Source organism: Acanthaster planci, linkage group LG01, assembly GCF_054643075.1.
Source record: "Acanthaster planci isolate LZ-2023a linkage group LG01, COTS_SCS, whole genome shotgun sequence".
NCBI lineage: Eukaryota > Metazoa > Echinodermata > Asteroidea > Valvatida > Acanthasteridae > Acanthaster > Acanthaster planci.
Window position 1 is genome coordinate 7,674,541 of NC_141777.1, and position 23,501 is coordinate 7,698,041.

General features: G+C 40.0%; 2 protein-coding genes across 9 annotated transcripts; one reads left to right on the top strand and one right to left on the bottom strand.

Annotated features, from left to right (window-relative positions):
• Positions 1-4: 4 nt before the first annotated feature.
• rad51 (RAD51 recombinase) lies at positions 5-8,403 on the bottom strand. Of its 8 annotated transcripts, none has more exons than XM_022234979.2 (10): positions 8,321-8,403; positions 6,722-6,841; positions 6,360-6,497; positions 4,849-4,966; positions 4,537-4,628; positions 3,486-3,580; positions 2,968-3,081; positions 2,240-2,369; positions 1,257-1,378; positions 5-983 (listed from the first exon to the last, which is right to left on the bottom strand). In XM_022234979.2, the coding sequence occupies exons 2-10, from the start codon at positions 6,800-6,802 to the stop codon at positions 860-862; spliced, it is 1,014 nt and encodes a 337-aa protein (XP_022090671.1). In that variant the 5' UTR covers positions 6,803-6,841; positions 8,321-8,403; the 3' UTR covers positions 5-859. The 8 variants fall into 8 exon arrangements, with proteins under 8 accessions (XP_022090671.1, XP_022090673.1, XP_022090666.1 ...); XM_022234981.2 differs by having other exon boundaries at positions 6,722-6,844; positions 8,321-8,341; XM_022234974.2 differs by lacking the exon at positions 8,321-8,403 and adding an exon at positions 7,977-8,155.
• A 1-nt stretch (position 8,404) lies between these two features.
• On the top strand, positions 8,405-22,725 carry nanp (N-acetylneuraminic acid phosphatase). Its single transcript, XM_022234983.2, has 2 exons — positions 8,405-8,530; positions 10,907-22,725. Exons 1-2 carry the CDS (start codon positions 8,438-8,440, stop codon positions 11,555-11,557), a joined length of 744 nt encoding a protein of 247 aa, XP_022090675.1. The 5' UTR covers positions 8,405-8,437; the 3' UTR covers positions 11,558-22,725.
• The last annotated feature ends 776 nt before the right edge of the window (positions 22,726-23,501 follow it).

Genomic DNA, 23,501 nt, shown 5'->3' on the forward strand with positions numbered 1-23,501 from the left:
TCTATTCTTGCTTTAAACGGTGTGACTTGATCATCAAATCAGATGTCATTATCACAAATTACTCAAGGGTTAGGAGAAAGCTTCATGCTTATCTGCTATTAACTAAAGTGTTTAGAGTAGTTTTGACCGTGGCATTTCACAAAGAATAATGGCGATCTTTGATGGCTTGGCCAGTACATTTCAATTGTTGGTCGCACACTCGTTCGCTTCTGCCAAATATTTGACTGTAAACGGCTTATTTGTGTACTGTTTCACTGTGCAAACAAAATGGACAAAACTGACAAAAACATAAATCACCGTGCTCACCTGTCACTCGGGAAATGACAGCAGTGATTTAGAAACCTCATTTTTCCGAGGCCAATTGACAGGTTTCAGTGTCACAAACATATTTTACATGAGGGCAGGGACTCTCTTGTGGAAAGGAACAAAGAGCAACATCTGGACTATAGGACCACTTAGAAGTCGGTCTGTAGAAATCTCAGTCTCACGACTTCACATGGGCTATAACGTTATGGAGTTGGAGACTTTTACAAAGAAAGGAGGTTCCACAAGAAAGTCGACAGTAGTAGACACCTGGCTGGAGTAATCTAAAGAGTTGATGCTCATTGCAAAGTCCTGTATCGCCATTTCCATTATCAAGGGAAGTTGCTGGCTAAGCTCTTATAATAACAAGCCTTAGCCTTTGGAATTGAAATATTTCCCGACTTCAAAGGCAACATGAACCGCAGAAAATATCTTTAACAGAGCTTTAAAAAGGGGGGGAGGCTTAAAAGAAGCCTTATTTGGCCTTCACCTTCCAGAACCTAGGGATACGCAGGGACTATTTTAAGTAGGCTGGTGAGGTAGTTATTGAATCTGTTTAGTCCTTTGCGTCCCCTACACCGTCGGCATTGATGGCAAACATGGCTTCTGCCTCGGGCAAGCAGGGAGAGTCGTAAATCTTGCAGATACGGGTCTCGCCTCGCCCCTTCCGAAGGTACAGCCTGTCGAGAGGCACCAAAAGAACAAACCAGAACATTCAGTTCATGAAGAAAACACATTCGGTGCATCACCGGCTTGTTACCCCACCAAAAAGAAAGTGTAACAAGTTCAACCGTTATTTTGGCATTGGCATGGTTTAGGCACTGCTCTCTTATTACAGTCCGCCTGAACTGATTAAAGGCTCTCTCCAACAGAAAAACTTGCACACTCGGCAGCACGATCAAACTGTCGTGAATCGATCACAAATGCTGGCAGAGTGCAATCTCGAACCTCACCTGGTCGTGGAGGCATGGGCCATGATGTTCCCCCCGATGGGTTTCTTAGGATCGGCGGCAAACATCGCTGAGCCGTCCACCTGGGCTACCACTTGGTTGGTGATGACGACTGCCACGCCGTACTACGGGGAACAGTTGGGGGGAGAAGGGATTGTGAACGCTTTTTTTTTTTTTCCAATTCAATAGACACATCCTGGCAGTGGAAAGATACTTAACATGCAGAAGTAGCACACAGGAATCATCAAAATAGGAACTCCTACATGTACTTCAAAGACTGGTGGTTGTTTCATTATTTGGAAGTTTAAAAATGTAATTGATGAACAGATTTCCATAATGATGATGCCACACTTTGTTAAATGTACGCTTTCCAACAGTGCTGAGTGGACTGTGGCCCCCCACTGCTTCCACAGTAAAGCACACATGTAAGAGTGTGATGCGACAGTACAGAGGACTATAGCATGATGAAGCACCTGTGGCAGATACTTTGTTAACCACTTCCTGCCGGGCGACCGTTTCCGAGTACATGGGCTTTATATGCCGAGCCGGGGAGCCCGGAACTGGGACAAAAGAGTTGGGCCTTATAACAAAAGACCGTGCTCAGCACAAAAGACTGAGCTGCTGGGCATTACCGACATTTTTCCACTCTCAATAGTGGAGATAATCCAGCCTTGTTTTGAAGCAGTATACCGCGGTTTGAGGCATTTAGAGCAAGCGGATTACCACCGGGGACAAAAGCTCTCCACCACCGCAGTGATGAGCCACACAGCACCACTGCATGCTAATCTGGCCCCTATTGAAAAGAGGTCAGCAGTGCGCTGTGCCAGTTTAGGGAACAAAAGAATCTTACGTAACACCGTACAATCTGAGCTCTTTTTCCAAGGCTGCAGGCCTGGCTGAAATATTCAGGAGTCAATGCAAACCCACACAGCCGCATATGAGCATGCTTCAATTGCAGTAAGGGCTAGTTAAGCGAGCTTACGTACTTCGTCGGCTATTCTCAGCAGACATCTGAGGAACTTAGCAAGGTGCATTTGTCTGCTGGCTAGTTCCCCACGTCCGCTGTAGTCGGTACGGTACAGGGCAGTGGCGCTGTCCACAATCAGAAGAGCGTATCTGTGACAAACGTGGATATTCAAATCAAAACAATGACACAAATTGCTGATTGGTAGTGATCCTTGCTTGTCCGTTTGGTCAGGTTCCAACCAATTTTTTTTAAGTCAAAATGAGAGCAATACTGGTTATCTGCCTTGAGCAGAAGCACCCCCTCAGTGGTTGAAAAGAGTCATGTTGGTCAGGAGCACTCATTATGCTGGTAGCAACGCACCAGTAACACATGCATTTCATAGTCGTTTTTGAATCAGCGAAGTGAAGTTCTAACCAAAGTAGTTTCCATTGCTAGAAAAATTGCGCCCTCTCTTGGTCCAGTTCGGGGCTCATACACATCCAACAGAGTGGCCTATGTAACAGGGGCAACCAAGATCTACGATCTGAAGCACATTCTTGATATACAGGTACATCCAAAATATTTTTATAGGGGGAGGGGTGCCTTTTTTAGGGAGAGGGGGTACAATGACTGTGCCCACATGTATGTGAATACGCTCTTGTCTGTCATTTCTTCATTTAGTTCATTTCACGGAGATGACTTCAACATTACACAAAGCATATGTTGAAAACAGGTCAAGTCAAATCAAAGAGTATCAAATTTGCTCACCTTGACTGCGCCATCATGGCTGATGCTTGAATCAGCAACTGGCTCTGGTGATCGCTGTTGTAGGCCCGAGCATAGGCAACATTGTCTAACACATCACTGCTGGACAAGTTGTATCTGACAGAGGGGATAGGGCAGTGTACTGGAATGAAAATTCTAGCAGCAACCGAGTCTCTCAAAAGATGTTACGTGAGGGGCATTGCCAGTTCAGGTCGTATGCATAATTCTGTTCTGGCAGTTTATCAAGTCTTTTCATGACATTGTTTTTGTTTGAAATATTTACCGACACAGCAGCTTAAGGTCCTTCTACAACAAGTTTTTTTCAGATTTTATGTTTGGAAAGCACCATCTTCCTTCAATTGAACAGCTAACTTACATCTCAGACAACTTTCCTTGAATTTTGTCAGCTGTACTCTGCGAATCTTGACAGACATCGTCATCTCTCATATCAACCTGTCTTTTGGCCAGACTTTGCTTGAAATTATGGCAAGAGCTTAGAGCCTTCCCAACATTGACCTTACCTCTCTGCGACAGCGATGAGCCGCTCAGGTCTGAAGGTACCCTCAGTGTCAATGTAGAGACACTTGCCTTCCCCTCCTCCACTGTCTATCGGTAGCTGTGGGGAGCAATGTGACAGATAAAAAAGTATAGTCAGGGACCTTTTATATTTGCCTTGCCTCCAAGAGGTCAGTTTTCAACTTCGCAGGCATCTTGTATATTACCCCTAACCCCCTTGGCCCTTTTGGCTTGAGTACATCCACAGTTCATCAGAATTGTCTAACTACCCCCCATGGAAATATTGGATACAGCCTCAATCTTCCATAATCCTCCATTTCTTACATGCGTTCCTTAGAGGGGTGACCACTGCCTCAATCCTTCAAAATCCCAGGGCTGGAAATTCTTGTCGTTGATGTTGAGGCAGTGTGGATGATTTAAAATATTATCCATGCCTGAATGGCAAAGCAGAGACAACACAAGGTCTTTCCCTCGACTTTGACACAATGCATCCATTACCATCAGCAATACTTATTTGCCATTCAATCCTCAATCTTCCAAAATCTTCCAAAACTGCCGGAGGATTTTGAAGGACAGAGGTAAATTAGGGCCCCCTCTCCAGTTGGGAGTTTAGCAAATCCATTGACCACCATTCACACACGCAATAAACACGTTGGGGACAATTTGTTGACCAAAGAAAACAACTGAACACCTTTAAACTGCTGAGAGATGTGACTACTTCTGATGGATTGAAAACATTTTACTTGTCCAGGATTTACAATTTCATCTAAGTTTCGATGCTGGTTTTGCAAGGTACACTCAGTAAGAACAAAAAAAAAAATCACAACTTCACTTGATTTGGATTTCAATCTGTTACGCTATGCTTTACTATGGTCTCATACAGCACTAACTTGATACTGCAGTCTTGCAATGCAATTCACATGAGAAATTGGGTTCCTTTTGTTTGTTTTTTTACAAACAATGAATGTGCACTGTGGAACTCTCCCTTTGAAAAAGGGATTCCATCAGCGGAAATGTGATTTGTCGGCTTGAAATGGTTCTGGGTAATATTCTGACCTGGCAGGTGACTGCTAGCGTGTGGCAAAGCTGTGTTTTTCCTGTGCGGAACTCTCCAAACATTTCTGTGATGGAGCCAGTCTCAATACCACCTTTAGATATACAAAAAAAATTAATGAAATGAGTAGTTGAGAATAAAGGGAGAAAGATGTGCTTGGTACACCAATAAAGTCTGATCAGGTCAAAGTACAGTCTACCTGAACATAGTCTAGATTACAAGTGGTTTTTCAGTTTCAGAAAATATTGTTTCGTGACGCTATTAGCCAAAAAGCAAAAAAGCTGGAATTTTGCATTCCTGTTTATGGTCGGCACCTTGTAGAAGTTTGTCTAGTTCCTTGGAGCCAGTGGTAATCTGAATGATTTCTGCCCTCTGTTGGTGGAACTGGGTGGCAGTCGTGAAACCCATGGGGACCAGCTTCATGGCCTCGTTCTAAAAAACAAGCAAAATAAGTCCGTGCTGACGATGTTAATACAATTAATGCTAGAAAGCATGGTGAAAATGTGTTGAAGTATGGATTCTGCTTTGTCGACTAATCCTCCAAAAGTAAATGGGACCCAAAGTTTTTGGAAAATTTGGCAAAGTAGAAAAGTAGAGCAAAGCAAAGTACAGCAAAGCACACATACATGTAACAATAACATAACACTGAAGTTTAGTGAGATACCCACCGACAATGTTTATTGCTAAAAAAACCCCAGCCTTTCAGAAAAGTAAAGATAAAGGTGCCAACTTCTCAAATGCCCCAGACACTGAGCCTTGAAGGTCATTAAAAGAAAGACTAGCATTTTACCTGCAACCGTAAGTCCTCCAACATTCTGCGGGTAATGCCACTAACTGATAATGGCTACAACGGGACACGTGTAGCATTGAAGTTCAATAATCAGCCTACTTCCAGACTTCTTGAATGTTGTGTGTGTGAGTTTGAAACAAATGAGGTATTAGGCAAGTGTACACATTAACCAAGAGAGACTCTGCAGTCTGTGCCACTTTGTGGTTTCACCTGTGAGCTACAGATGCAGTGCTATATACATGCGCAGATTACCAGGTTGTGCTTACACATTCTCAGATCTGAACTGGTTAACAAGAAAGCGTCACAAGTTTGCTATAAAAGTGGAAGATTTGGGATATTTCGGCAAGATTCTGTCATGAAGCCACGAAGCCAATGATGAAACCATCAATGGAAAAATGCAAAATAAAAAGTTATTCATGGGCTTATTCGTTGCTCAAGTTGTCATCTTCTCGGCAGATTTTATATTTTAAGACATGCAGATAATTATCTTTAGAGCTGAGGATTTCGCAAAGCAGCTAAACAGCAAGTAATGAAGCCCATCAGGCCATCATTCGGCTTTGTCCAACTTGGTGGTTTGCATTTACGGCCTTGCTTTTTATAATCTACACACCACACCAAGCAACCATAGCCAGCAATGCTCACTTCAGATTATGTTCTGAGCAATGCCCATGATCAAAATGTCTGCTTTTGCTGCTGGACTGAGAAGGATAGACTAAAGGGGCCAGAGAAATATGGAAGGGCTGCGTAGCACCGTGATTGACAAGAATATAATATAAAATCAGTGCTTCGGAATATGTGATTGCTGGGTTACCGAAAGCTCGGCAATCACATATTTGTCCGGTATCAGCTGCTTATCTGACTCAAACTGGCCAGCTAACCCTGGCGAGCTCGGTGGTTGAGTGGTACGATGTCAGTATTGGTATATGTATGCAGGAGGTTGTGGGTTCAAGTAACACTCATGTACACTTCAGAAAACACTGAGTGTACAGTGTTTATTTAAGTCAATGAAGTGTAAATACACCCAATAGGCTATACCAGGATTTTGTCAGCCTTGGCTTCGCTGATACCCTTGATGTTGCATAGCTCCTTCTTGGTGGCGTAGGCCACGGACTCAACAGTGTGGAGCCCCGCCTCTTCTAGCTTCTTGACATCGTTGGCACTGATACCTTGAGACTGTCAATGGTTGGAAACAAAGAAGATATGAAAAGATGCCCGTGTGAAAATTAGTTGCTCAGGTGGCAAAATTCTGCTAAGCATTTTGACCAGTGGAAAAAATTCCTGTCTCGGGCAAACTTTTTAGATTTCACTTCACACAAAATGAAATGTGTATCAGGCTTTTGTCTGCCTTAACATGAATGCAGCTTTTTGTTTATAAATTTGTTCCTTTTTATTTTTACCTCCAGACGACCGATCATCAGAGGCCCAAAATCCTCCTGGCAATCCTCTTCCTGACCGGCATTCTGCTGTTGCTGCTGCATATCTTAGACTCGGTCGTTAAATAGAAATCCTCAAAATACCTACTTCAAAAAAAATAAGTACAAAGTATGTGTACAAGAAAAGAAGTTAGACAATCAGCATCAGAACTAAACCCTGAACAGTGCTAGTCCAGGCCATTTCAAATCAATTTCCAGATGCACATCACTCAGACTGGAACAAAATTGGTCAAGAGAAAAACTTATTTTATAAATTTGACTTCTTCAAAAACAAAGTGAATTGAGGGCTGCGGCATTTGATACATAGTACCACAGATAAAAGAAGACACACCCAAACAGAAAAGCTAACGTTTACAACAATAAGTGACATTTGTTATGCTAATATGAGAGACATCATCATTACAAGTCAGAAGCCATGACAACTCAAATGTGATATTATCGTGCAGTACACATCCCTAGCTAGGCTATATGTACAAGTTGTCATAATTGTGCATTAAAAAACTTTCACTGTTCACTTGAAGTCAAAATGACCATGCCTGTTCATTTAGGTTGTTGATTTGGCGACAAATTTGTCTAACATTAGAATTAATTTTTGGCGGAAAAAACACACTGGGCAGTAGGCCTAGGCCAATTTTTACAAAATGGCAGGCAAGCAGTACTGTGCACCTAAAAATTAATTTCAATGGCTCAAAGATTGCCAAATTACAACCAAACACACCAAACTTAAAAAATGTCAGGATCAACAGTTAAGTATGTTTAAGGCTGTTTGCAGTCGTGGAACTTGCACAAATTTATCGTTGGCCTACTGAGGCATGGACCATGGTTACTGCATTTGAGCCGGGAAAGACCTACCATGCCTAGGCCTATAAGTATAAGTATAACTACAGCTTTCTTACAGGCGCGGCATGACCGGCAGATCAACTAAGGGGAATACAATAAATTTGTGCAAGAGTCAAGATTATGCTGAACAAGCCTAAATAGCTTGAGTCTTCAGATATTCAAGATTACAGATGTCTCTTTAGGCCTAGGCGGCAGGCCTCACATACTTAGGTATAATATCTGCACGTGCAGTGTACATGTACATGCAGGCTACAACATGTATGATGATGGTGTACTACTTGCCTAAGTGCTACAAATTACAATTTTGCATAGGGCCTAGTCCACCCTCGTACAAAGATAAGTAAAGCCTGCTTTCTACAGTCTTACCGTGGTCCCTTACCTAAGAACTTATACTGTTCCAATTTTGATAATAGATCCTAAAAACCCTACAACGTGTACAAGAAATAAAGCCTATTTCGTGAATTGTCTAAAGTTACACTTCAACTAGTAAGTAATCATTTAATATAGTCAGTAGGGGTATACTGAGGAAAACAAGTTCAGACAGCCCGCGCGTTCGAGAACAGCACTAACCATTTTTATAAGGTAAGGACTTGGAGGGTAAGCCGTGTCGGTTTTTATCTTGACTTTACCCTGCTATAATAAAAGGACAACTTTTCAAATGATTCTCTTCCACATAAATAAAATCTTTATTTAATCTTTACTTAAACAATGCTTCATACTTACAAGAACGACATCAACACATCGTTGAATTCCATTTGTGAAATTGGCCATTCCCGTAGTTTAAATGGACTCGACTCAATTACGCCATCATTGCAGGTGTTTTATGGGTAATCTTCCAAAATGGCGGCTGCGGGGAAAGTGTCGGCAATAATTTTCGACTTAGACAACACGCTAATTGATACAAGGAATGCCGATTTTTTTGCTTTTAAACAGGTAAAATGTCACATTGTAACTTGGGAGATTATTTAGGCCTAGGCCTGTCATTTAAAGAATAGGGAAGATCTCTTAGTGTTGTGATCATAGGCCTAAAGTAATAATACCAAAATTGATGTCGAGATTGAGCTCAGCTGCGGCACCTGCATGACCTGCATGACCGGTCAGCTGGTGTCAGCTGTGGTCAAAGACATGGTCAGCCGGAGCCGGTGTGAAGTTAGGCCTAGGCCTCGTTACTTCTGTACTTTGGCCTATTTTTCGTTTGGTGCCTCAGTCTAATGCGAATCTAATGAGAATAGCAGATTTTGATTGTAAGCCGGTTTACTCACATTTGGCAATGTTTGGGAAGAAAACAGAAATTTCCCCTTTAGGCCTAAATACATCATGTACATGTAGGGTTTTCAGTTTCACATGGCGTACATTAAGATGCGTGCGGGGCTACATATGCTGTGCCGCCTAAATCTCACAATTTTTACTCATGAAACAGGCTTCTATTTAAATTGTGTATGTAAGAATTTCACACCTATCGAATGCTTTGAGTTTCATCTTTCCAAACATGTCATTGAAACAGCCGTTGGATACTCCTTTGATTACCTAGCAATTCATGAATGAATAATAATATCCTTTGCTCCTCCCCGTTCATCCGGGAAACTTCCGAAAGCATGCAGGCAGCCCGTGCTTACTGCTTGGAAAAACGAAATGCCCAACTTTTATGGCTTATCTGTGATCACACACAATGTGATCAACAGATTGACTGATTTCATTGTAATCCTGAAGGTTTAATCTGCAATCACATGTTTATCCAACCCCTAAACTTTTCTATGAAGGAAGTTACCAGGTAAATGACAATAAGTATCAATTTTGAGTAAGTGGACATGGTGGAATCATTACATGAATTTTACATGTCTCTTCTAGTACATATGTGATTTTGACGTCAATGTTATGCATAGTTTTGCGCAGAGAATGAGATTTTCACAGCTATTCCTTAGCTCTTTTGACCAAGGATTTCGACCTCACATGTGTGTGCGCGAGGTCAATTCATCGAGAGCTGTCACTTACAACTTGTTCTTTTAATTGTTTTGGGGCCACATTCATGGCTTATCCTGTATGCTGTAAATGTCTTCGCAGTATCTCATCTCAACACTAAAAATGTTAAAACTCAAAATGTAAATGGCCGATGAAGTTCATTTAAATGGTATGTTAATGTAACTTTCATTTGCTATCATTTGACAACAACAACAGCTCCGTACACCCTATAAAAAATGTTGACCTGAAAACCCTACTTTAAATCTAAATACTAATAATTTAAATTCAAATGCTAATAAGTATTTCCATATTCATGAGCAAAACTGTGACGATGTCTCAGGAAGAATCCTAAATGTTATATTGGTTTGTACTCAAAAAAGTCCTGCATTTTAGTAGATTTTCCTGGACAAAGTTTTCTCTTTTCTTTGCTAATTCAATGTTGTTTATGTGCATAGCAATAAGAATCCATTAATCCCCCTCTCAGAAATGTTTCAGTTAGTAAATTGTAGGTTCACAATTTGAACGGAAACACCTATGCACTAACCCATGTCTTCCTTAGATGGCTTCACAGTAACAGCGCCCTCAGTTGTCCAGGAAAACATGGATAATATTGATTGTTTAAAAATGTGCACTTTTTAGTACATTTAACCAAATAGGAGTGTGTAAGAGTTTTCATACACTAAAGAAAAGTACAATGGTGCAAAAAAATTGCGTCAAAGAAAAATTCATTGCAGCTACACTTGAAGCTTTCTAAAGGCGTATATTTTCCGATGTATGGGGCCTTAAAAAACCTTGTCTGTAATACTGATATGCTGACTGTGGATGTTGCCATTTTGGAAGTAATGCCTACCAACCAAGGCAATGAAAATGAAATTTGAATGTCATTAATATGCATGCTCAACACACGTGCCGAGGGCACTAGCAAAGTAGGCACGCAACTCATTACTAGTAAATACAGTAACAATATGAATTATGCATTTACAGCACCTGTCGGGTGCCTGGACATGCCTGTTACTGTTTTTTCCCTTTCGGCATCCATGTACTTAAAGAGGAAAATCATTGCTTGCTCTAAATGCCCCGACATCAATCTATATTTTTACACTGGTTGGACCATGTGCACTGTTGAACTTCAGGTGTATAATAATGAAAACGCCGAGGTCGGCAGTATCAGCCTCTGTAAAATTTTTAATAACGGTGTGGGAAGCTTTTTGTAAACATTATTTAAAGTAAACGTGAATTCCCACCCTTAGTGTCAACTTGCATTAATTTCTGAGTTTTGTGATAGAATAACTCCAGTGAAAGTGGCCGTCACATTTTTCACAGTTAGTAACGACAGAGTGTTGCTTACAGGTTAAAGCAGTCCTGCGTTCCCAGTTTGCCGAAGTTGACGCCGATGATGTGGTTGCTGCTTTCCGCAAGTACCTGGCAGAGGCTGAGAAGGACCCCAACGAGGTGATCCCAGTGGACGAGTGGCGCACTGAGCTTTGGCAGCGAGCCCTGAATAGCCACCACCCAAAGGATGCCGCCGTGCTCCTCTATCGCACCTGGATGAGTGGCCGGCTGGACCACATGACCTTCAGCGAGGAGGTCAAGGGGCTCCTGCGCCGGCTGCGCCAGCGCTACAAGCTCCTTCTGATGACCAATGGGCCCTCGGCCATCCAGCGGCTCAAGATGGCCCGCTGTGGTGCCGACGAGTACTTCAACGGCATCATCGTCAGCGGAGAGCAACCCCACCCCAAACCAGACGTCTCCATCTTCCGCACAGCCTTCGAGATGCTGGATGTACCGGCTGAGCATTGCATCATGGTGGGCGACTGTCTGAGCACCGACATCCAAGGAGGGTTGGATGCCGGCTGCCTGGCCACCGTCTGGATCGACCCCAAAGAGCAGAATAAGGAGATTTTCTTCCCCAGCCCCAACTACAGTATTGCCTCCGTCATGGAAATCGACAAGGTTCTAGATGACATCAACACTTCTGTTGCTGCAGGTACATCTCAGTAAAAAGTTTAACTATGCATACAGAGTACACGTACGTATGGGACAGGGTTGTACCACAATTTTGGCTTCACTGTTTACAAGTATTTAAAAAAAGGAAATAACCTTTAGGGGGAGCTAAATTGGCGAGTCATGATTCATGCATGGTTAACAAATCTAAACAGAAAAAGTACAAGAATTTGAAGTAGTAAAATACCAACTATGAAATCATGTTATTGAAATGTTCATCACCAGCTTACATGTATGAAGCACCTTGCATGTGATTTGAGATGCACATTCAGTTTACCAGTTGACCAAAAATTTGGAGGCTTTGGTTCATTGTTAAAACCAAACTTGATTATTGTATTTTAAACAAAAGGAATTAGTGCAAATTGTTAAAGCTTCAGACCCACCTGTAGGATGTAATTAGAAGTGATGTATTTCAATGAGAATCGTGCAGTCTGGCTTTGGATATAGTGGATTTTCAAGAGTTTAGCTTGTTTTTCTTTCTTTTTTCCCTTCCAAAGTTGTTTCCTGCCAAAACTTGAGAAAAAGGTTCCATTTCATAAGCCAGGCTTACTTTGACAGATATTTACATATTAAAGAAAGTGTGTGAGTTTGTGCAATGTGCTTGCAGTGCAAATAAACAAATTGTGTAAAATCATTTGTACTGCCACAGAGAATTAAAGAAGACAACAAGGGTGATGACTGAAATTCTAAAATACTTAATAAGTAACAATATTTTTGTACAGATGTCTTATGAAATCAGAAGTATTTGTGTAATGGTACCGTGGGTGTAGGCAGGGCATGCTGCACAGCATGCTAAAGCCATACTGAAATTGAAGATCTTTCTTCTGCCGCCCTGCCTGTAGCTTATTGAAATGCTCATCATGGTGGGTTTGCATACAGTGAATTACCTCTTTCATTTTTCTAGCGCTGTTTTGTTCTGTTTTGGGTTTTTTTGGCGAGTTTGATGAACAACTGAGGACACTTCTATATTTAAGAGGTAGCATAAGAGGAAATGATTAATGAACTTGACTATGGTATTATCCCTGGCTCTTCTAAATTGAATACTCTACAATTCACCTGTTGCACGTACATATATGTACACATAACCTATGCAACATAGGTTTCACTGACCCACATGGGTTTTGCAACAATTTACCTTTTATCATTGGCCCACTTGAAGCAACACAGTGTTGTAATGAGCAGTAGTCAGTCAGTATCATCATTGCATTAAATTATCAGTCGACAAGATGTCACTGTCGAAGAAACTAGGTTCCACTTTTCACTATGGCCCATAACTTTCTAATGGAAAGATTAAAATGGTTGGCGACTCGAGAGACCCTGTTCTTCAGAATGGTTTTTCGCCGTGCGGAAAGCCAAAGACAGGCGTTGTATGTCAGTCAGTGGCGATGCAGGGGTCAGTCCATCTTTTCTTGCCATGTTAGTCTTAACTCAAGCCGCAAAGTGCCTGTTTACCTTATTACCTGTATCCTTCAGATGTACCAGAGTATTTGTATAATTTTGATCCAGGCTGCAAATAATCTCTCAGAGGGGGATCCCCGGTCAGATTGGAAGTCATGGTCATCACTGACTGAGCTTTTGTACATTGAGTGGAAGTGTCACCAATGTGAGATGCTCTCACTCACACAGAAAGTAAGGGCTTGGGGGTTTTGTTTTCTTTAATACCTGTATTGTTATGCCGTAATTCACTTGAGATATCCATTTTGTGTGTTTTTGTTTGGGTAGTCCGAGATTTTTTGTCAGTTTATAGTGACACTATGCAATAACCAAAATGCATTCCATCTATACAGTACTTGGCACAACGAATATCTACATAAATCAGTGTCAGTTGGGGGGGGTCTGTATTTAAAGTGATGGCATGAAATGGTCTAGACAAAAAGTTTCTCGCCCCCCTTTGTGCTTGCCAACAATATCAACTCCTGCCTTGATACTTCATGTATCTGGACTGCTCTGACATTTAGAGGAAAGATATCTGTGACCTGTGTCGATGGACACAAATTTTAAATAATCCCCAACTTAAGAAACAGATTTTTAAAAATCTGAACAGGGACTTTAAGTCTCTGTGATACTTTGTCTGTCGGTCACAGGGAAACGGAAGCGATAATATACATGTACCTAATTGGAACTGAAAAAGGGTTTTATGGCCATTATAACTTAGATTAAAGATGTCGGACACGTGACTATTTCCTTCGATAGGAGAAAGTGTTTTTACTTTTCTGTGTGTGTTACAGTGACCACTGTATCACATCCAATCATGTACCGTATATTGAAAGAATGTCGAATCCCATGTACAATTTGTACATGTAGCATAAGCTTGCTGTAGTGCAATATTTTTCAGTATTTTGAATTTGACATGGTGCACGGTGCATGTATGGTCGTACAGACACCTGTACATGTATGCTCATTCACATGCACCTTAATTAATCTAATCTCTCTGTAAAAGGATTTTGCTACATTCAGGCTTTCTGATTTGGTGTTACATTTACGTTCCTGTCTGCCTCAACACTTCACACAGAACCTCACACAATCCACGCCCCTTCGGGCAGTATTTAGATGGATGTACATGTAAGACAGTACTGCCTAGCTGCTGCAGGCCATGCCTAAATTAACCAGCTGTGGCTAGGAGTAGCACCCATGTCTATGGGAAGTGGCTACAGCAACCAGCCATTGATCTCCATACAGCCACACACGGTTTCCCGCCACAGCCACAAATTTGGGATGAGCCCTTTGTACATGTATGTTCATGTAAATGTATGTAAGAGGCTTGATGTTCCAGAGAATGTCCCTGTGGAGAGGGCAAAAATAGCCAGTGATGTACATGTAATGTGTAGGGAGGGTCCAATTACAGGATTTAGGGAGCAGGAGTGCCAGTTAATAGGCAAAAGGCTAAGCCAGGTTTAGGGTTTTCCCCTGTTAAAACATCAGGCTGATTTCAGGCCTACCGAGGTATATTTAGGCTTCATGGTATACATGTACATGTACTTAGGCTTCTCTGGCCTAATTTTCAGGCTGTGCACAACAATCATACGTGTAGCTGTGTCTGGCATCTGAACTGAAGCAATGTATCTATTGGTATTCATGTGTGTGTACAAGTAAGTTGCAGGTACATGAGACAAGTACACAGATTCTCATGTAAAACTTAGTGAATTCATACTTTTTATCACAATGTTACAAGTTAAGGTGCATTTATTTAGCACTCAGTGTTGTGGAACACATTCAGAACTGTGGATTTGGATTTTCAAAGTTCTGCTTACTGTAGATAAGAAAATCCCAACTCAATCAGCTGTGATTTGTCAGTGTTTCCCTGCACCATTTCTTCATTCACGCAGTGTGAGATTGACGAGTTACACTATTGGTGGATGTCATTGTCAATGTTTCTGAAGCATGTTTTGGGAGCCACCTGTGCAGGATACATGTACATTGTCTGTCTGGCCTGTGAGTGGTTCTGAGAAAAAGAAACAAAGTAGTTACATTTACCAGCATATTGCAGTTCTTCATGCTTTAAAGAGTGCAGTTTCATCTCGTTCTAAGAGAATGAACAAATAATTAGTTATGGTTGTTTTTTGTTAGTTGGAGGGTTTAACAGGGTTACTGGTAATTTGTGAGTTTTTTGCGAATTCAGTTCAGTGCCTTTCCTACCACACTGTCAAGGCAAAAAAGTCATGTTTCGCTTCCATTCCAAGTTTGGGGTTTTTTGCCATGCTGTATTATGCAGTGTTGTTGACAAATATATGTATGTCCGAGTACGAGTAGGTGGAAAATTTATCTTTCCAGTACATTTTGATGAGTATGAGTGCATGTTGTACACATACCCAAAACGAGTACTACAGCACATCTATATGAGTACATGGTACATGTACATTTACACAGTACATTCAAAATACTCCAAATGATTTTATGTCACAATGTGTACATTTCCCTGAGTACGGGCAATTCACAATAGTGCGCCACCAAGAGTTTGCAATGCGTTGGCCAATCATAACCCCCGAAATTTGTGGACCCTTTCTAAACGCGCATTGGGTCGACAAATTTCGCGCGTTATGATTGGCCAACGCATTGTAAACTCTAGGTGGCGTACTATTGTGAAACCGCAGTATTGGACAAGTCCCGCATGTAATTCCCACACAATAATAAATCTAAACGACTAAAGAATCTGTTATTTCTGACCATTTTACAGTTAACATAAGAGCTTATCCAAATGATTCATAGATAAACCATTGCTATTAACTTCAGCTAGTTTGCAAACACGTACTTGTAGACCCTTGATTTGAAATGATTTCTTCTTGAATTTGTGTACCTGAACCCTCAGTAAAAGTGGAATGTGATTGAACATTACATTCAACTATACCAATGTGAATCCGGACACTTTCTTTGATCACATTTTAATAACAGGAGGGACTGGCCCACATGTATACGTACATACATGTACATGTTTGTAACAGGGTCAGAGTTCTAGTGATTTTACTTTTGTACAACTGCACAGCTCTACCTCCAACACACAGCCACATTTTCAGGCCTACAGAGTCTGCATACAAGTACAAGACACGTGAATTCTTTTGGAAATTTTGCAACAAAGTTAATTAATCACACATTGTTTCTTTTATATGATGTGTAATTTCTCTTTTTTTCTCCAGTATTCAGAGGTTGATGCACTTGTTGGAATACAGTCATGAATGCATTTTTTGCATTTAAAAAAATGGCAATGGTGCTGTTTCCATAGGTTCTCTTAAGTTCAACAAATACATGTAGGTCTAAACACATAGTGAGGCAACAGTTAATTCCGCATTGGAAATTTGGAATGAGGTGCATCAGATTAAGTTATGATTGAAGGAGAAATGGAATTTGCTGCCAAACTAATCGGTTTTGTAGTCTTGTTTATGTTACATCTAATCATTCATAATTAGAAGTTGAGACAAAATGAAGAACAAATGTGTGTGCGGTAACTTGGCAAGTGCTGGAAAAAGGTAACTTCTGAAGGGAAGAATGGTGCAAACTGTAGACAAAGTTTGCATGTAAAATTTGCACAACTTTTTTAAGACGCCGACAGCTTCAATACAGTTCTGCGTTGACAAGTATGACGTTTGCCATTAACAAATTCGCTTTGCTCAACATTTGAATGAAGTATAAACTACAGGTAGGCTAAAGTTGCAGTTTTTGTTTTGTTTTGGGGCTTTTTTTGGTTCATCTTTTTCTGTCTGTACCCTGTTTTTAGTTTGCTTGTGTACTTGTATGTTTGATAGATACAACAAAAGCTTCAGCGTATGTATGTAGATGTGAAAATTAACTTAGCTCAAGTGTAATATTTGAATTAATGTGTTACATATATAAGTGCAGTCAGTTCCGTTTATAAAAGTTAATCATGAATTTCTGCTGTATTTTGCTAGCAAATTGAAGTATCTATGCATGAGGCAATAGTAAACTTTCCTGCCATTTCCAGGCTGCTAATTTGCACTTATTTTCACAAAGCAGTGCAGGTTTGTAAAGTACAGTATCTTTTTCCCCCCCCGCAACGGTGGCTGTATTTTTGGTGTAGCGAGTGACATGAATGTGTACTTTAATACTAGTGTACTCAAGAGAATCTCATTCTAGTTAGGAGTGAAGGAAATTTATCACATCTATTTATCAAGACTTTTCATGTCTTTATATAGTTTTTAGTGGCGTGTCTTGTGTTAAACCTAGCAAATGACGCAGTGAGACCTCTGTGCCTTGTGTGACTGCGCTCACGGTCACATAAAGAACAAGCACTTCCAACCAAATAAAAAAAAAAAGTATATTCTACAAATAGCAGGTTACATGTAAATGAATGGAGTATTATTGCAGTGTATATGGAGATATTGTTCATGTACAAAAGTAAAAACCAGTACAAGCGAGTACTTATCAGGGTACATTAATTGCTAATGATCTCAATAACTTTAATTTGAGTACGGTTCATGTAAAGATGTTAATGTGTGTAAGAGCTGGTTTAGAGTTAAGAGTATCTTTTCTGTGATTGTGTTTTCTGTCTAGGATAGTGAAATCTTGCCTTTGTACTTGACACAAAACCTTGCTGGTGCCTAGAGTTGCAGTTTTTGTATAGTTATACTCACTGCTGTGTTTTGATCTATGTACAATTTACAATGTGCCAAATATGTATTGAGGGAAAAAACTCTACAAGTAATCTTCAGTAACATACAGTATATTACACAATTAGTGCACTGTACAAAGTGTTGCCAGGATGTGTCATATGTGCATGTAGTTAAGTAATGCCGATTTGTTATTTTCCTATGGGGAATACGGTGCCTGAAATGCACAGATACTTTGATTCAGTCATTGTGTAACATTTTGCAGTGGCAACTCGTGCCATTGCTTATGTTCAGCACAAGATCAAGTTGTATTGGAAACAATATGAGTCATTGTCGTGGCTTTGTTCGGCAGTTTTCTTTGAGGGTAAGTGCAAATGTGGAGGTGTTAAGCAGCGTTGTGGTCAATCTCAGAGCCAAGCCACAAGCTATTCAAATAAAGTGGGGGGGGGGGTTGAGTGGTTCCCTAAAAGTACCCATAAGGACAGGTTAAGGAATTGTGCTTGGCTTTTCTAAGCACTGGTGCATTGGTGATGTGACCAGGCATGAAATGAACAGTGCATCGACCCAGTTTATACATGGCCTACATGTACCTCCATGGTTCATGATTGGACATTGTCCAGGTTATGTGAGCACAAGTTAACATTCCCTGTCAACCAATGAAATGTTTGCACTGAAGAGAATTCAAATGTCTGTGCATCAATCTTCAAAGGCCACGACATGAGTTAGAAGTTTTAGGCAAGTTAATGTGACAAATATTACTCTTTTCCAACATTCAGATATATCATGGATGTAACTAGCATGTTCATGTGCCACATCTCGTTCATTGCTTTATTGTACATTGGAATTTGCAGGAAATGTACACACTGATGCAGGCGTGTATATGTACATGTATGTTTATATGCAGACACAACTCAGTGCATAATCTTCCACTAACCCCGCATTTTCTTCTAAGATTATTTATGACATCCTTTGTTTTCATGCAAGTGAAAGTCTTCTTTTTTTTTCAATTGAAGCCTTAGGGCTTTGACTATATTACATGTATGTGTGGAATTGATTGTCGCTGCTGCAGTATGTTGCACATTTGTGCTGAATTTGAGAGGGGAACTTGCAAATCCCTACATTTGAACACACAAGCTTCACACCCAGTTTTAAAACCATGTTCATCCATGGAAGTACATTTTGAAAGGATGTACATGTGGGCTTGACAAGATTTTGAAGATCCTTTGAAGATAAAGGTTGAAAGAAGTTTGCATTTCTGTCTTGAAGACACCTTGAAAAAAATGTCATATTTAAGTTTCTTAACATCCATCGTAATTGCGAATGATTCACTACATTAGGCCCTTTCATAGATGTTAGATGTTAAAAACTGAGCTCTGCATTTTCCTGCATGTCCCTCCATTTTACAGTTGTATGGGTGTTTAGTCATTTGCTGCTAGAGAATTTTCTTACCAAAGTCCTGAGCAGTGGAAGGGTTAAGAAGTAAATAGTTTCTTGAAATCATTGGGCAAGCTGTATGATAAATGTAGGCCTACTACTAGACTACTTACAAGTGTTTAAAAGCAAAGTGAAATATATCTTGCTCCTTTTACCAATGTATGCAATACCATAATGTGCTTTTTTTTCTTTTCATTGTTACATTCCAACTGCCAAAGAAAGAAAACAAAAGTATGTCTGAAGCTGTATGTATGCTGTGCATATTGTTGATTTGGTACACATTTATGGTGCTGGTGTGGCAAGTTTGCTGCTTAAATATCTAGAATTTAGAGTTACTATGTAGTGTGTATAGTTATTTTGGGTGTGGAAATGTCAAGGGTTTGGCCCAAGAGTCCTTGGGCAATTTCCAGTCTAATTCATGTTGTCACAATGAAACTACTTTTCAAGTTAGATGCTTGAAGCATAAATGCTTGAAGCATAGTGGAAACTTGAAAATGGTTGAATTTCCAATTTTCCAACTACAAAATTGACCAAATTGATTTTGATTATGTCCAAAACTCCAAAGAACAGATTTGTCATGTTCCTGTATTTTTCATTTACGGGGAAATCCTGTGGAAGTTGTTGTCATGTGTATTTTCAGTTGAGCATTTTTGTCTTGAAGCCACAGAGCTTGGTTGTGTCATAAGTATTACTGTAGTGTCCGGGACTGAAAAGTTTATACAATGAAAACTGTAAGGATCAACTTTCAATAAATAATAAGAGTTGAAGAATTTACTACAGCTCCGAGAAGTCATCAAAAAATAAGAACTTAATCACAAAAGTATTACCAGAAATCAAGCAGGAAGCCACAGGATTTCATTGAGATGGTGGACATACAATTCCTACTCTAAAAATGATCTAGGAACCAGTTTAGGGTTTTTTGACTGAAACAGTTCAGTGGAATGCAAAACCTTGCTTTTTTATGAAATACAAAGGAGCTGCATGAGAAAATATCCCAAGTTTGAAGAATAAATTATAATTACCCAGAATGATGTAATGCATTTCTTATGTGATGGAAGTAAGATTAATGTCCTCTTCATGCATTGTTCTGAAAGAGTTTGAATTGTTAAAACTTCCTCCCTGGATGTTGTAGTAGCACCTTTGCCACTCAAGGGTTTCTTCTCATGTATAGTTGAACTGGCACACACTTCAAAGAAGGCCCTTTAAAGCCTGTAGTCAAATTTACATGATTGCTCAAACTTGACTCGAAAAATGTAAATGTTTTGCTGAGGAATTTTACTGTCTTAATGGTTCTTGATGACAGTTTATACAGCTATATTCACTCGTACTGGATTACATGCATCATCGATTTGGGTTGTTCAGGGCCATCCTGAAGTTGACCAATTCACTGAGCTTGAATGTTGGCTAAGCGGCACTGAGATAATTTCCCCCTGCAAAAGCAGCTTACCAGCCTAATTGCAGTGTGATTATTAGTTATACTTGGATAACGTTTGCTTTAATGATTGTAGATGGTATTTTTTAAGTTCTTTCAGTGTTAGGTTTGACCAAAGCTATTTTGTTTTAAAATGCGTAGGTAAAAAAGAGTGACATTCCTGGTTAAGTTGCACTTAAAATGGTGCTGCAAGTGTTTGAGATGATTTCATCATAAGGGCACAAACCATGTTCAATTAACAAGGATGAATCAAGACCATGGTCTAATGATACTGAACAGGACTCAATGGGCACACTAGACTCACTTTTATGAAGTGCCTAGGATAGATTCTGTGATAGGTAAAGATACTATTTCAGTCACCAAGTCGACTACTTAGTGGACTGCTAGTTTGGCTTTTACTTGTGTAAGAGAGATTCAGCCCCCTAGAAAAGTTCCCAGAAAGTGCATTTTGTCTTACACTGTCCTCTGATAGGTTGTCGGCACAGGTGCCAGTGTAAGTTTAATCAACAAACAACAAAAAGGACATCAACAGCAATTAGTCTTTTCTTCAAGCGTTTATTTCTTTTTAGTTCATGCCCTTAGAGAAATAATGTTGTTGTAACAGTAGTGGATACTGTCAATCATCAGAACATGCTGGTTTTACAGCCAAATAATGTTTGCAGCAAAAGTAATTCTTTGAACAGGTCCTTGTGAAAAAAAGATATTGATATGTTTCAAGACAGACCACAATTTAATAGGTCGACTCCAGAGTTCCTTTTTTTCTTTTACTTGGAACAGTGATTCAAAGTTATTTTGACAACACTTCATCACCTTATGTACATGTAGGCATTTGTACTTGTTAGTTTTGTAAGTTGTAAGAGATTTCTGTAGAAGCATCTCAAGAGTTGGCATAAAATTGTCAAGGCTGTCCAGTGTCAGAAACATGGGTCCAAAGAGTACATATACATGTATGTGTGAATTTAAGACTTGGAAACTTTGTGGCTGGATAGATTGCTGGGTCCAACACAGGTTTTTGCACCAACAAAAGACAGATTAAGTACTTGCTTATGAGAGTTGTCCATATTGACAGGATTGTTTTTGCCACCTGATTTCATTTTGAATTTAAACCTGGTTTATTGTTGCTGTTTTCGGAAACCAAATCAATCATCCCTGATATTCATTACATACTATTACTTCATCAGGACGCAGAACTTCATTTGATCAGGGTGGATGAGAAACACATCACATTCTGTTTTCATGTGTTATTACCATATGTGACCCACTCTGTGAAATGAGTCTTAAGTCGCAAAGTCACTTCGGAGTAAAAAGTCCTGTAGAATAATTTCGCACGGTGTAAATCAGTAGGAACCCACAGCATTTTTCACCATGGAGTATCCACTTTCATCAGGATGCCAAACTGAGTGACACGTCAAAACAAAAGCCACAGTTTGCTCTTTCTAATGCAAATTAAAACTCAAAAAGTGGCCCTGGTGACTTATGACTCTTTTTTATAGAGTGGGTCACATATATGCAGAGCAATACAGTTTCATTAGGAATGTGACACATTGAAGACATTTTTTACATCTCCAGCTTCTGTATTTGGTGACTGGATTTTGTGCGAAAGGTTTTAAACCCTGGAAATAACCAAGAAACCTTTAACAACAACAAAACTGCTAGAGAACATTGTTGGTATGTTTCCACGCCTTGAGTTGATTTCTCGTTGTTCTAGCTCATAGTTAGGTCATAGATCCAACTCACCGTATGTTCTAGCAAGATAAAAATGTTAATGTTTTAAGAATTTCATTTCCAATGTTGATCCATGTACATGTCATTGAGTGCATTGATATGATACAGCGGTTGTTCCACCTAGAGTACACTTTGATCCATTCACCCACCTGTCTATGCTGGGGCTGACCACTGACATACGTGTCTGTGGCAAGTGGTCGTAGCCATTAACCCACAGCTTCCACATGTGCCCTTGTTATTGCAAGCCATAGCCCAAACTTGTGGATAAACTTTCTGACAGTGAAATGCTAATTCTGCTCTTTTTTTTTTCATTTGTTAGTATGTCTGTTTAGGTGTACTTGACTTGCCAATTGACTATGCCTTTCTAGTGTCAGTGTGTGTACATGGTATTTAGCCTTTCAAAGACTTATAAATGCGGGTGACCTATGTAAAATGGCCATGTGCTAGTGACACGCAGTTATTGTGGTTCATTTTATTTCTGTTGATTTCAATAAAGTCACTATGTATTCAGTCGACAGCATGTCGGTTCTTTGTGTTCTGCTTGTGGAGTCATAAACAACAATTCTGACAAGCTTCTTCCGAGTCATGGTTGTTTCCTCAGCCAAATTGTCACATTGATTTGTTGTCGAGCTACATGTCTTCGGTTGCCTATGAAATATTCCCTCTTTGCATTGAGAGTTACTCCAGGGTGTAATTCATCATGGACACAAATAGCTTTGATTTTAATAACACCTTAGTTACATGTACCCCAAAAATGTTCAAATGCAAATCAAAGTATATGTTCTATGAGAAGAATGTAAATGGTCCGGGATATTATCTACGAATACCCTTTAAAAAACAGAACAAAATTAAGGGAAAGTTAAAGATAGCCAACACTTCAGACGCTTTAACATGAAGTTTGCATAAAATTCCACATACTGACCAGTTGCTCACGATTACTGTATCCATAAAACAGATTTAACGAAATAGCAAAATATATGTTTTTTTACTTTGAAGTACAGTCTAGCAGAGAATTTCAGTACAACTAGTTGAAAATCATTGACCTTGCACGTTAAGTGGTTTATCAGTGAGTTTCTGATGAGTTCTTTGCCCCTCCCCAGAAATCTCTCTCTTGGAAAAATGTTCCCCAACCCCAAGAAAAAATCTTGGCGGTGCCCATGGATGGTGATGAATTGACCCCACATCTGAGTTGGTCACACGAAGATATTTAATCTGTGTGAAATATTCAGGCTGTGTCTAAGCAAACTTCAAAACCAATGCCTTCTTGCCTCCAATCAGGATCCAGAAAGAA

Excerpts from the sequence above, each read along its gene's own strand:
- rad51 (XM_022234979.2), bottom strand. The coding sequence starts at position 6,802 with ATGCAGCAGCAACAGCAGAATGCCGGTCAGGAAGAGGATTGCCAGGAG. Across the intron at positions 4,967-6,359 it reads CCAAGGCTGACAAAATCCTG|AACGAGGCCATGAAGCTGGT; the intron begins GTATAGCCTATT and ends CTTGTTTTTTAG. Across the intron at positions 3,581-4,536 it reads CGCTAGCAGTCACCTGCCAG|CTACCGATAGACAGTGGAGG; the intron begins GTCAGAATATTA and ends TGCTCCCCACAG.
- nanp (XM_022234983.2), top strand. The coding sequence starts at position 8,438 with ATGGCGGCTGCGGGGAAAGTGTCGGCAATAATTTTCGACTTAGACAAC. Across the intron at positions 8,531-10,906 it reads ATTTTTTTGCTTTTAAACAG|GTTAAAGCAGTCCTGCGTTC; the intron begins GTAAAATGTCAC and ends TGTTGCTTACAG.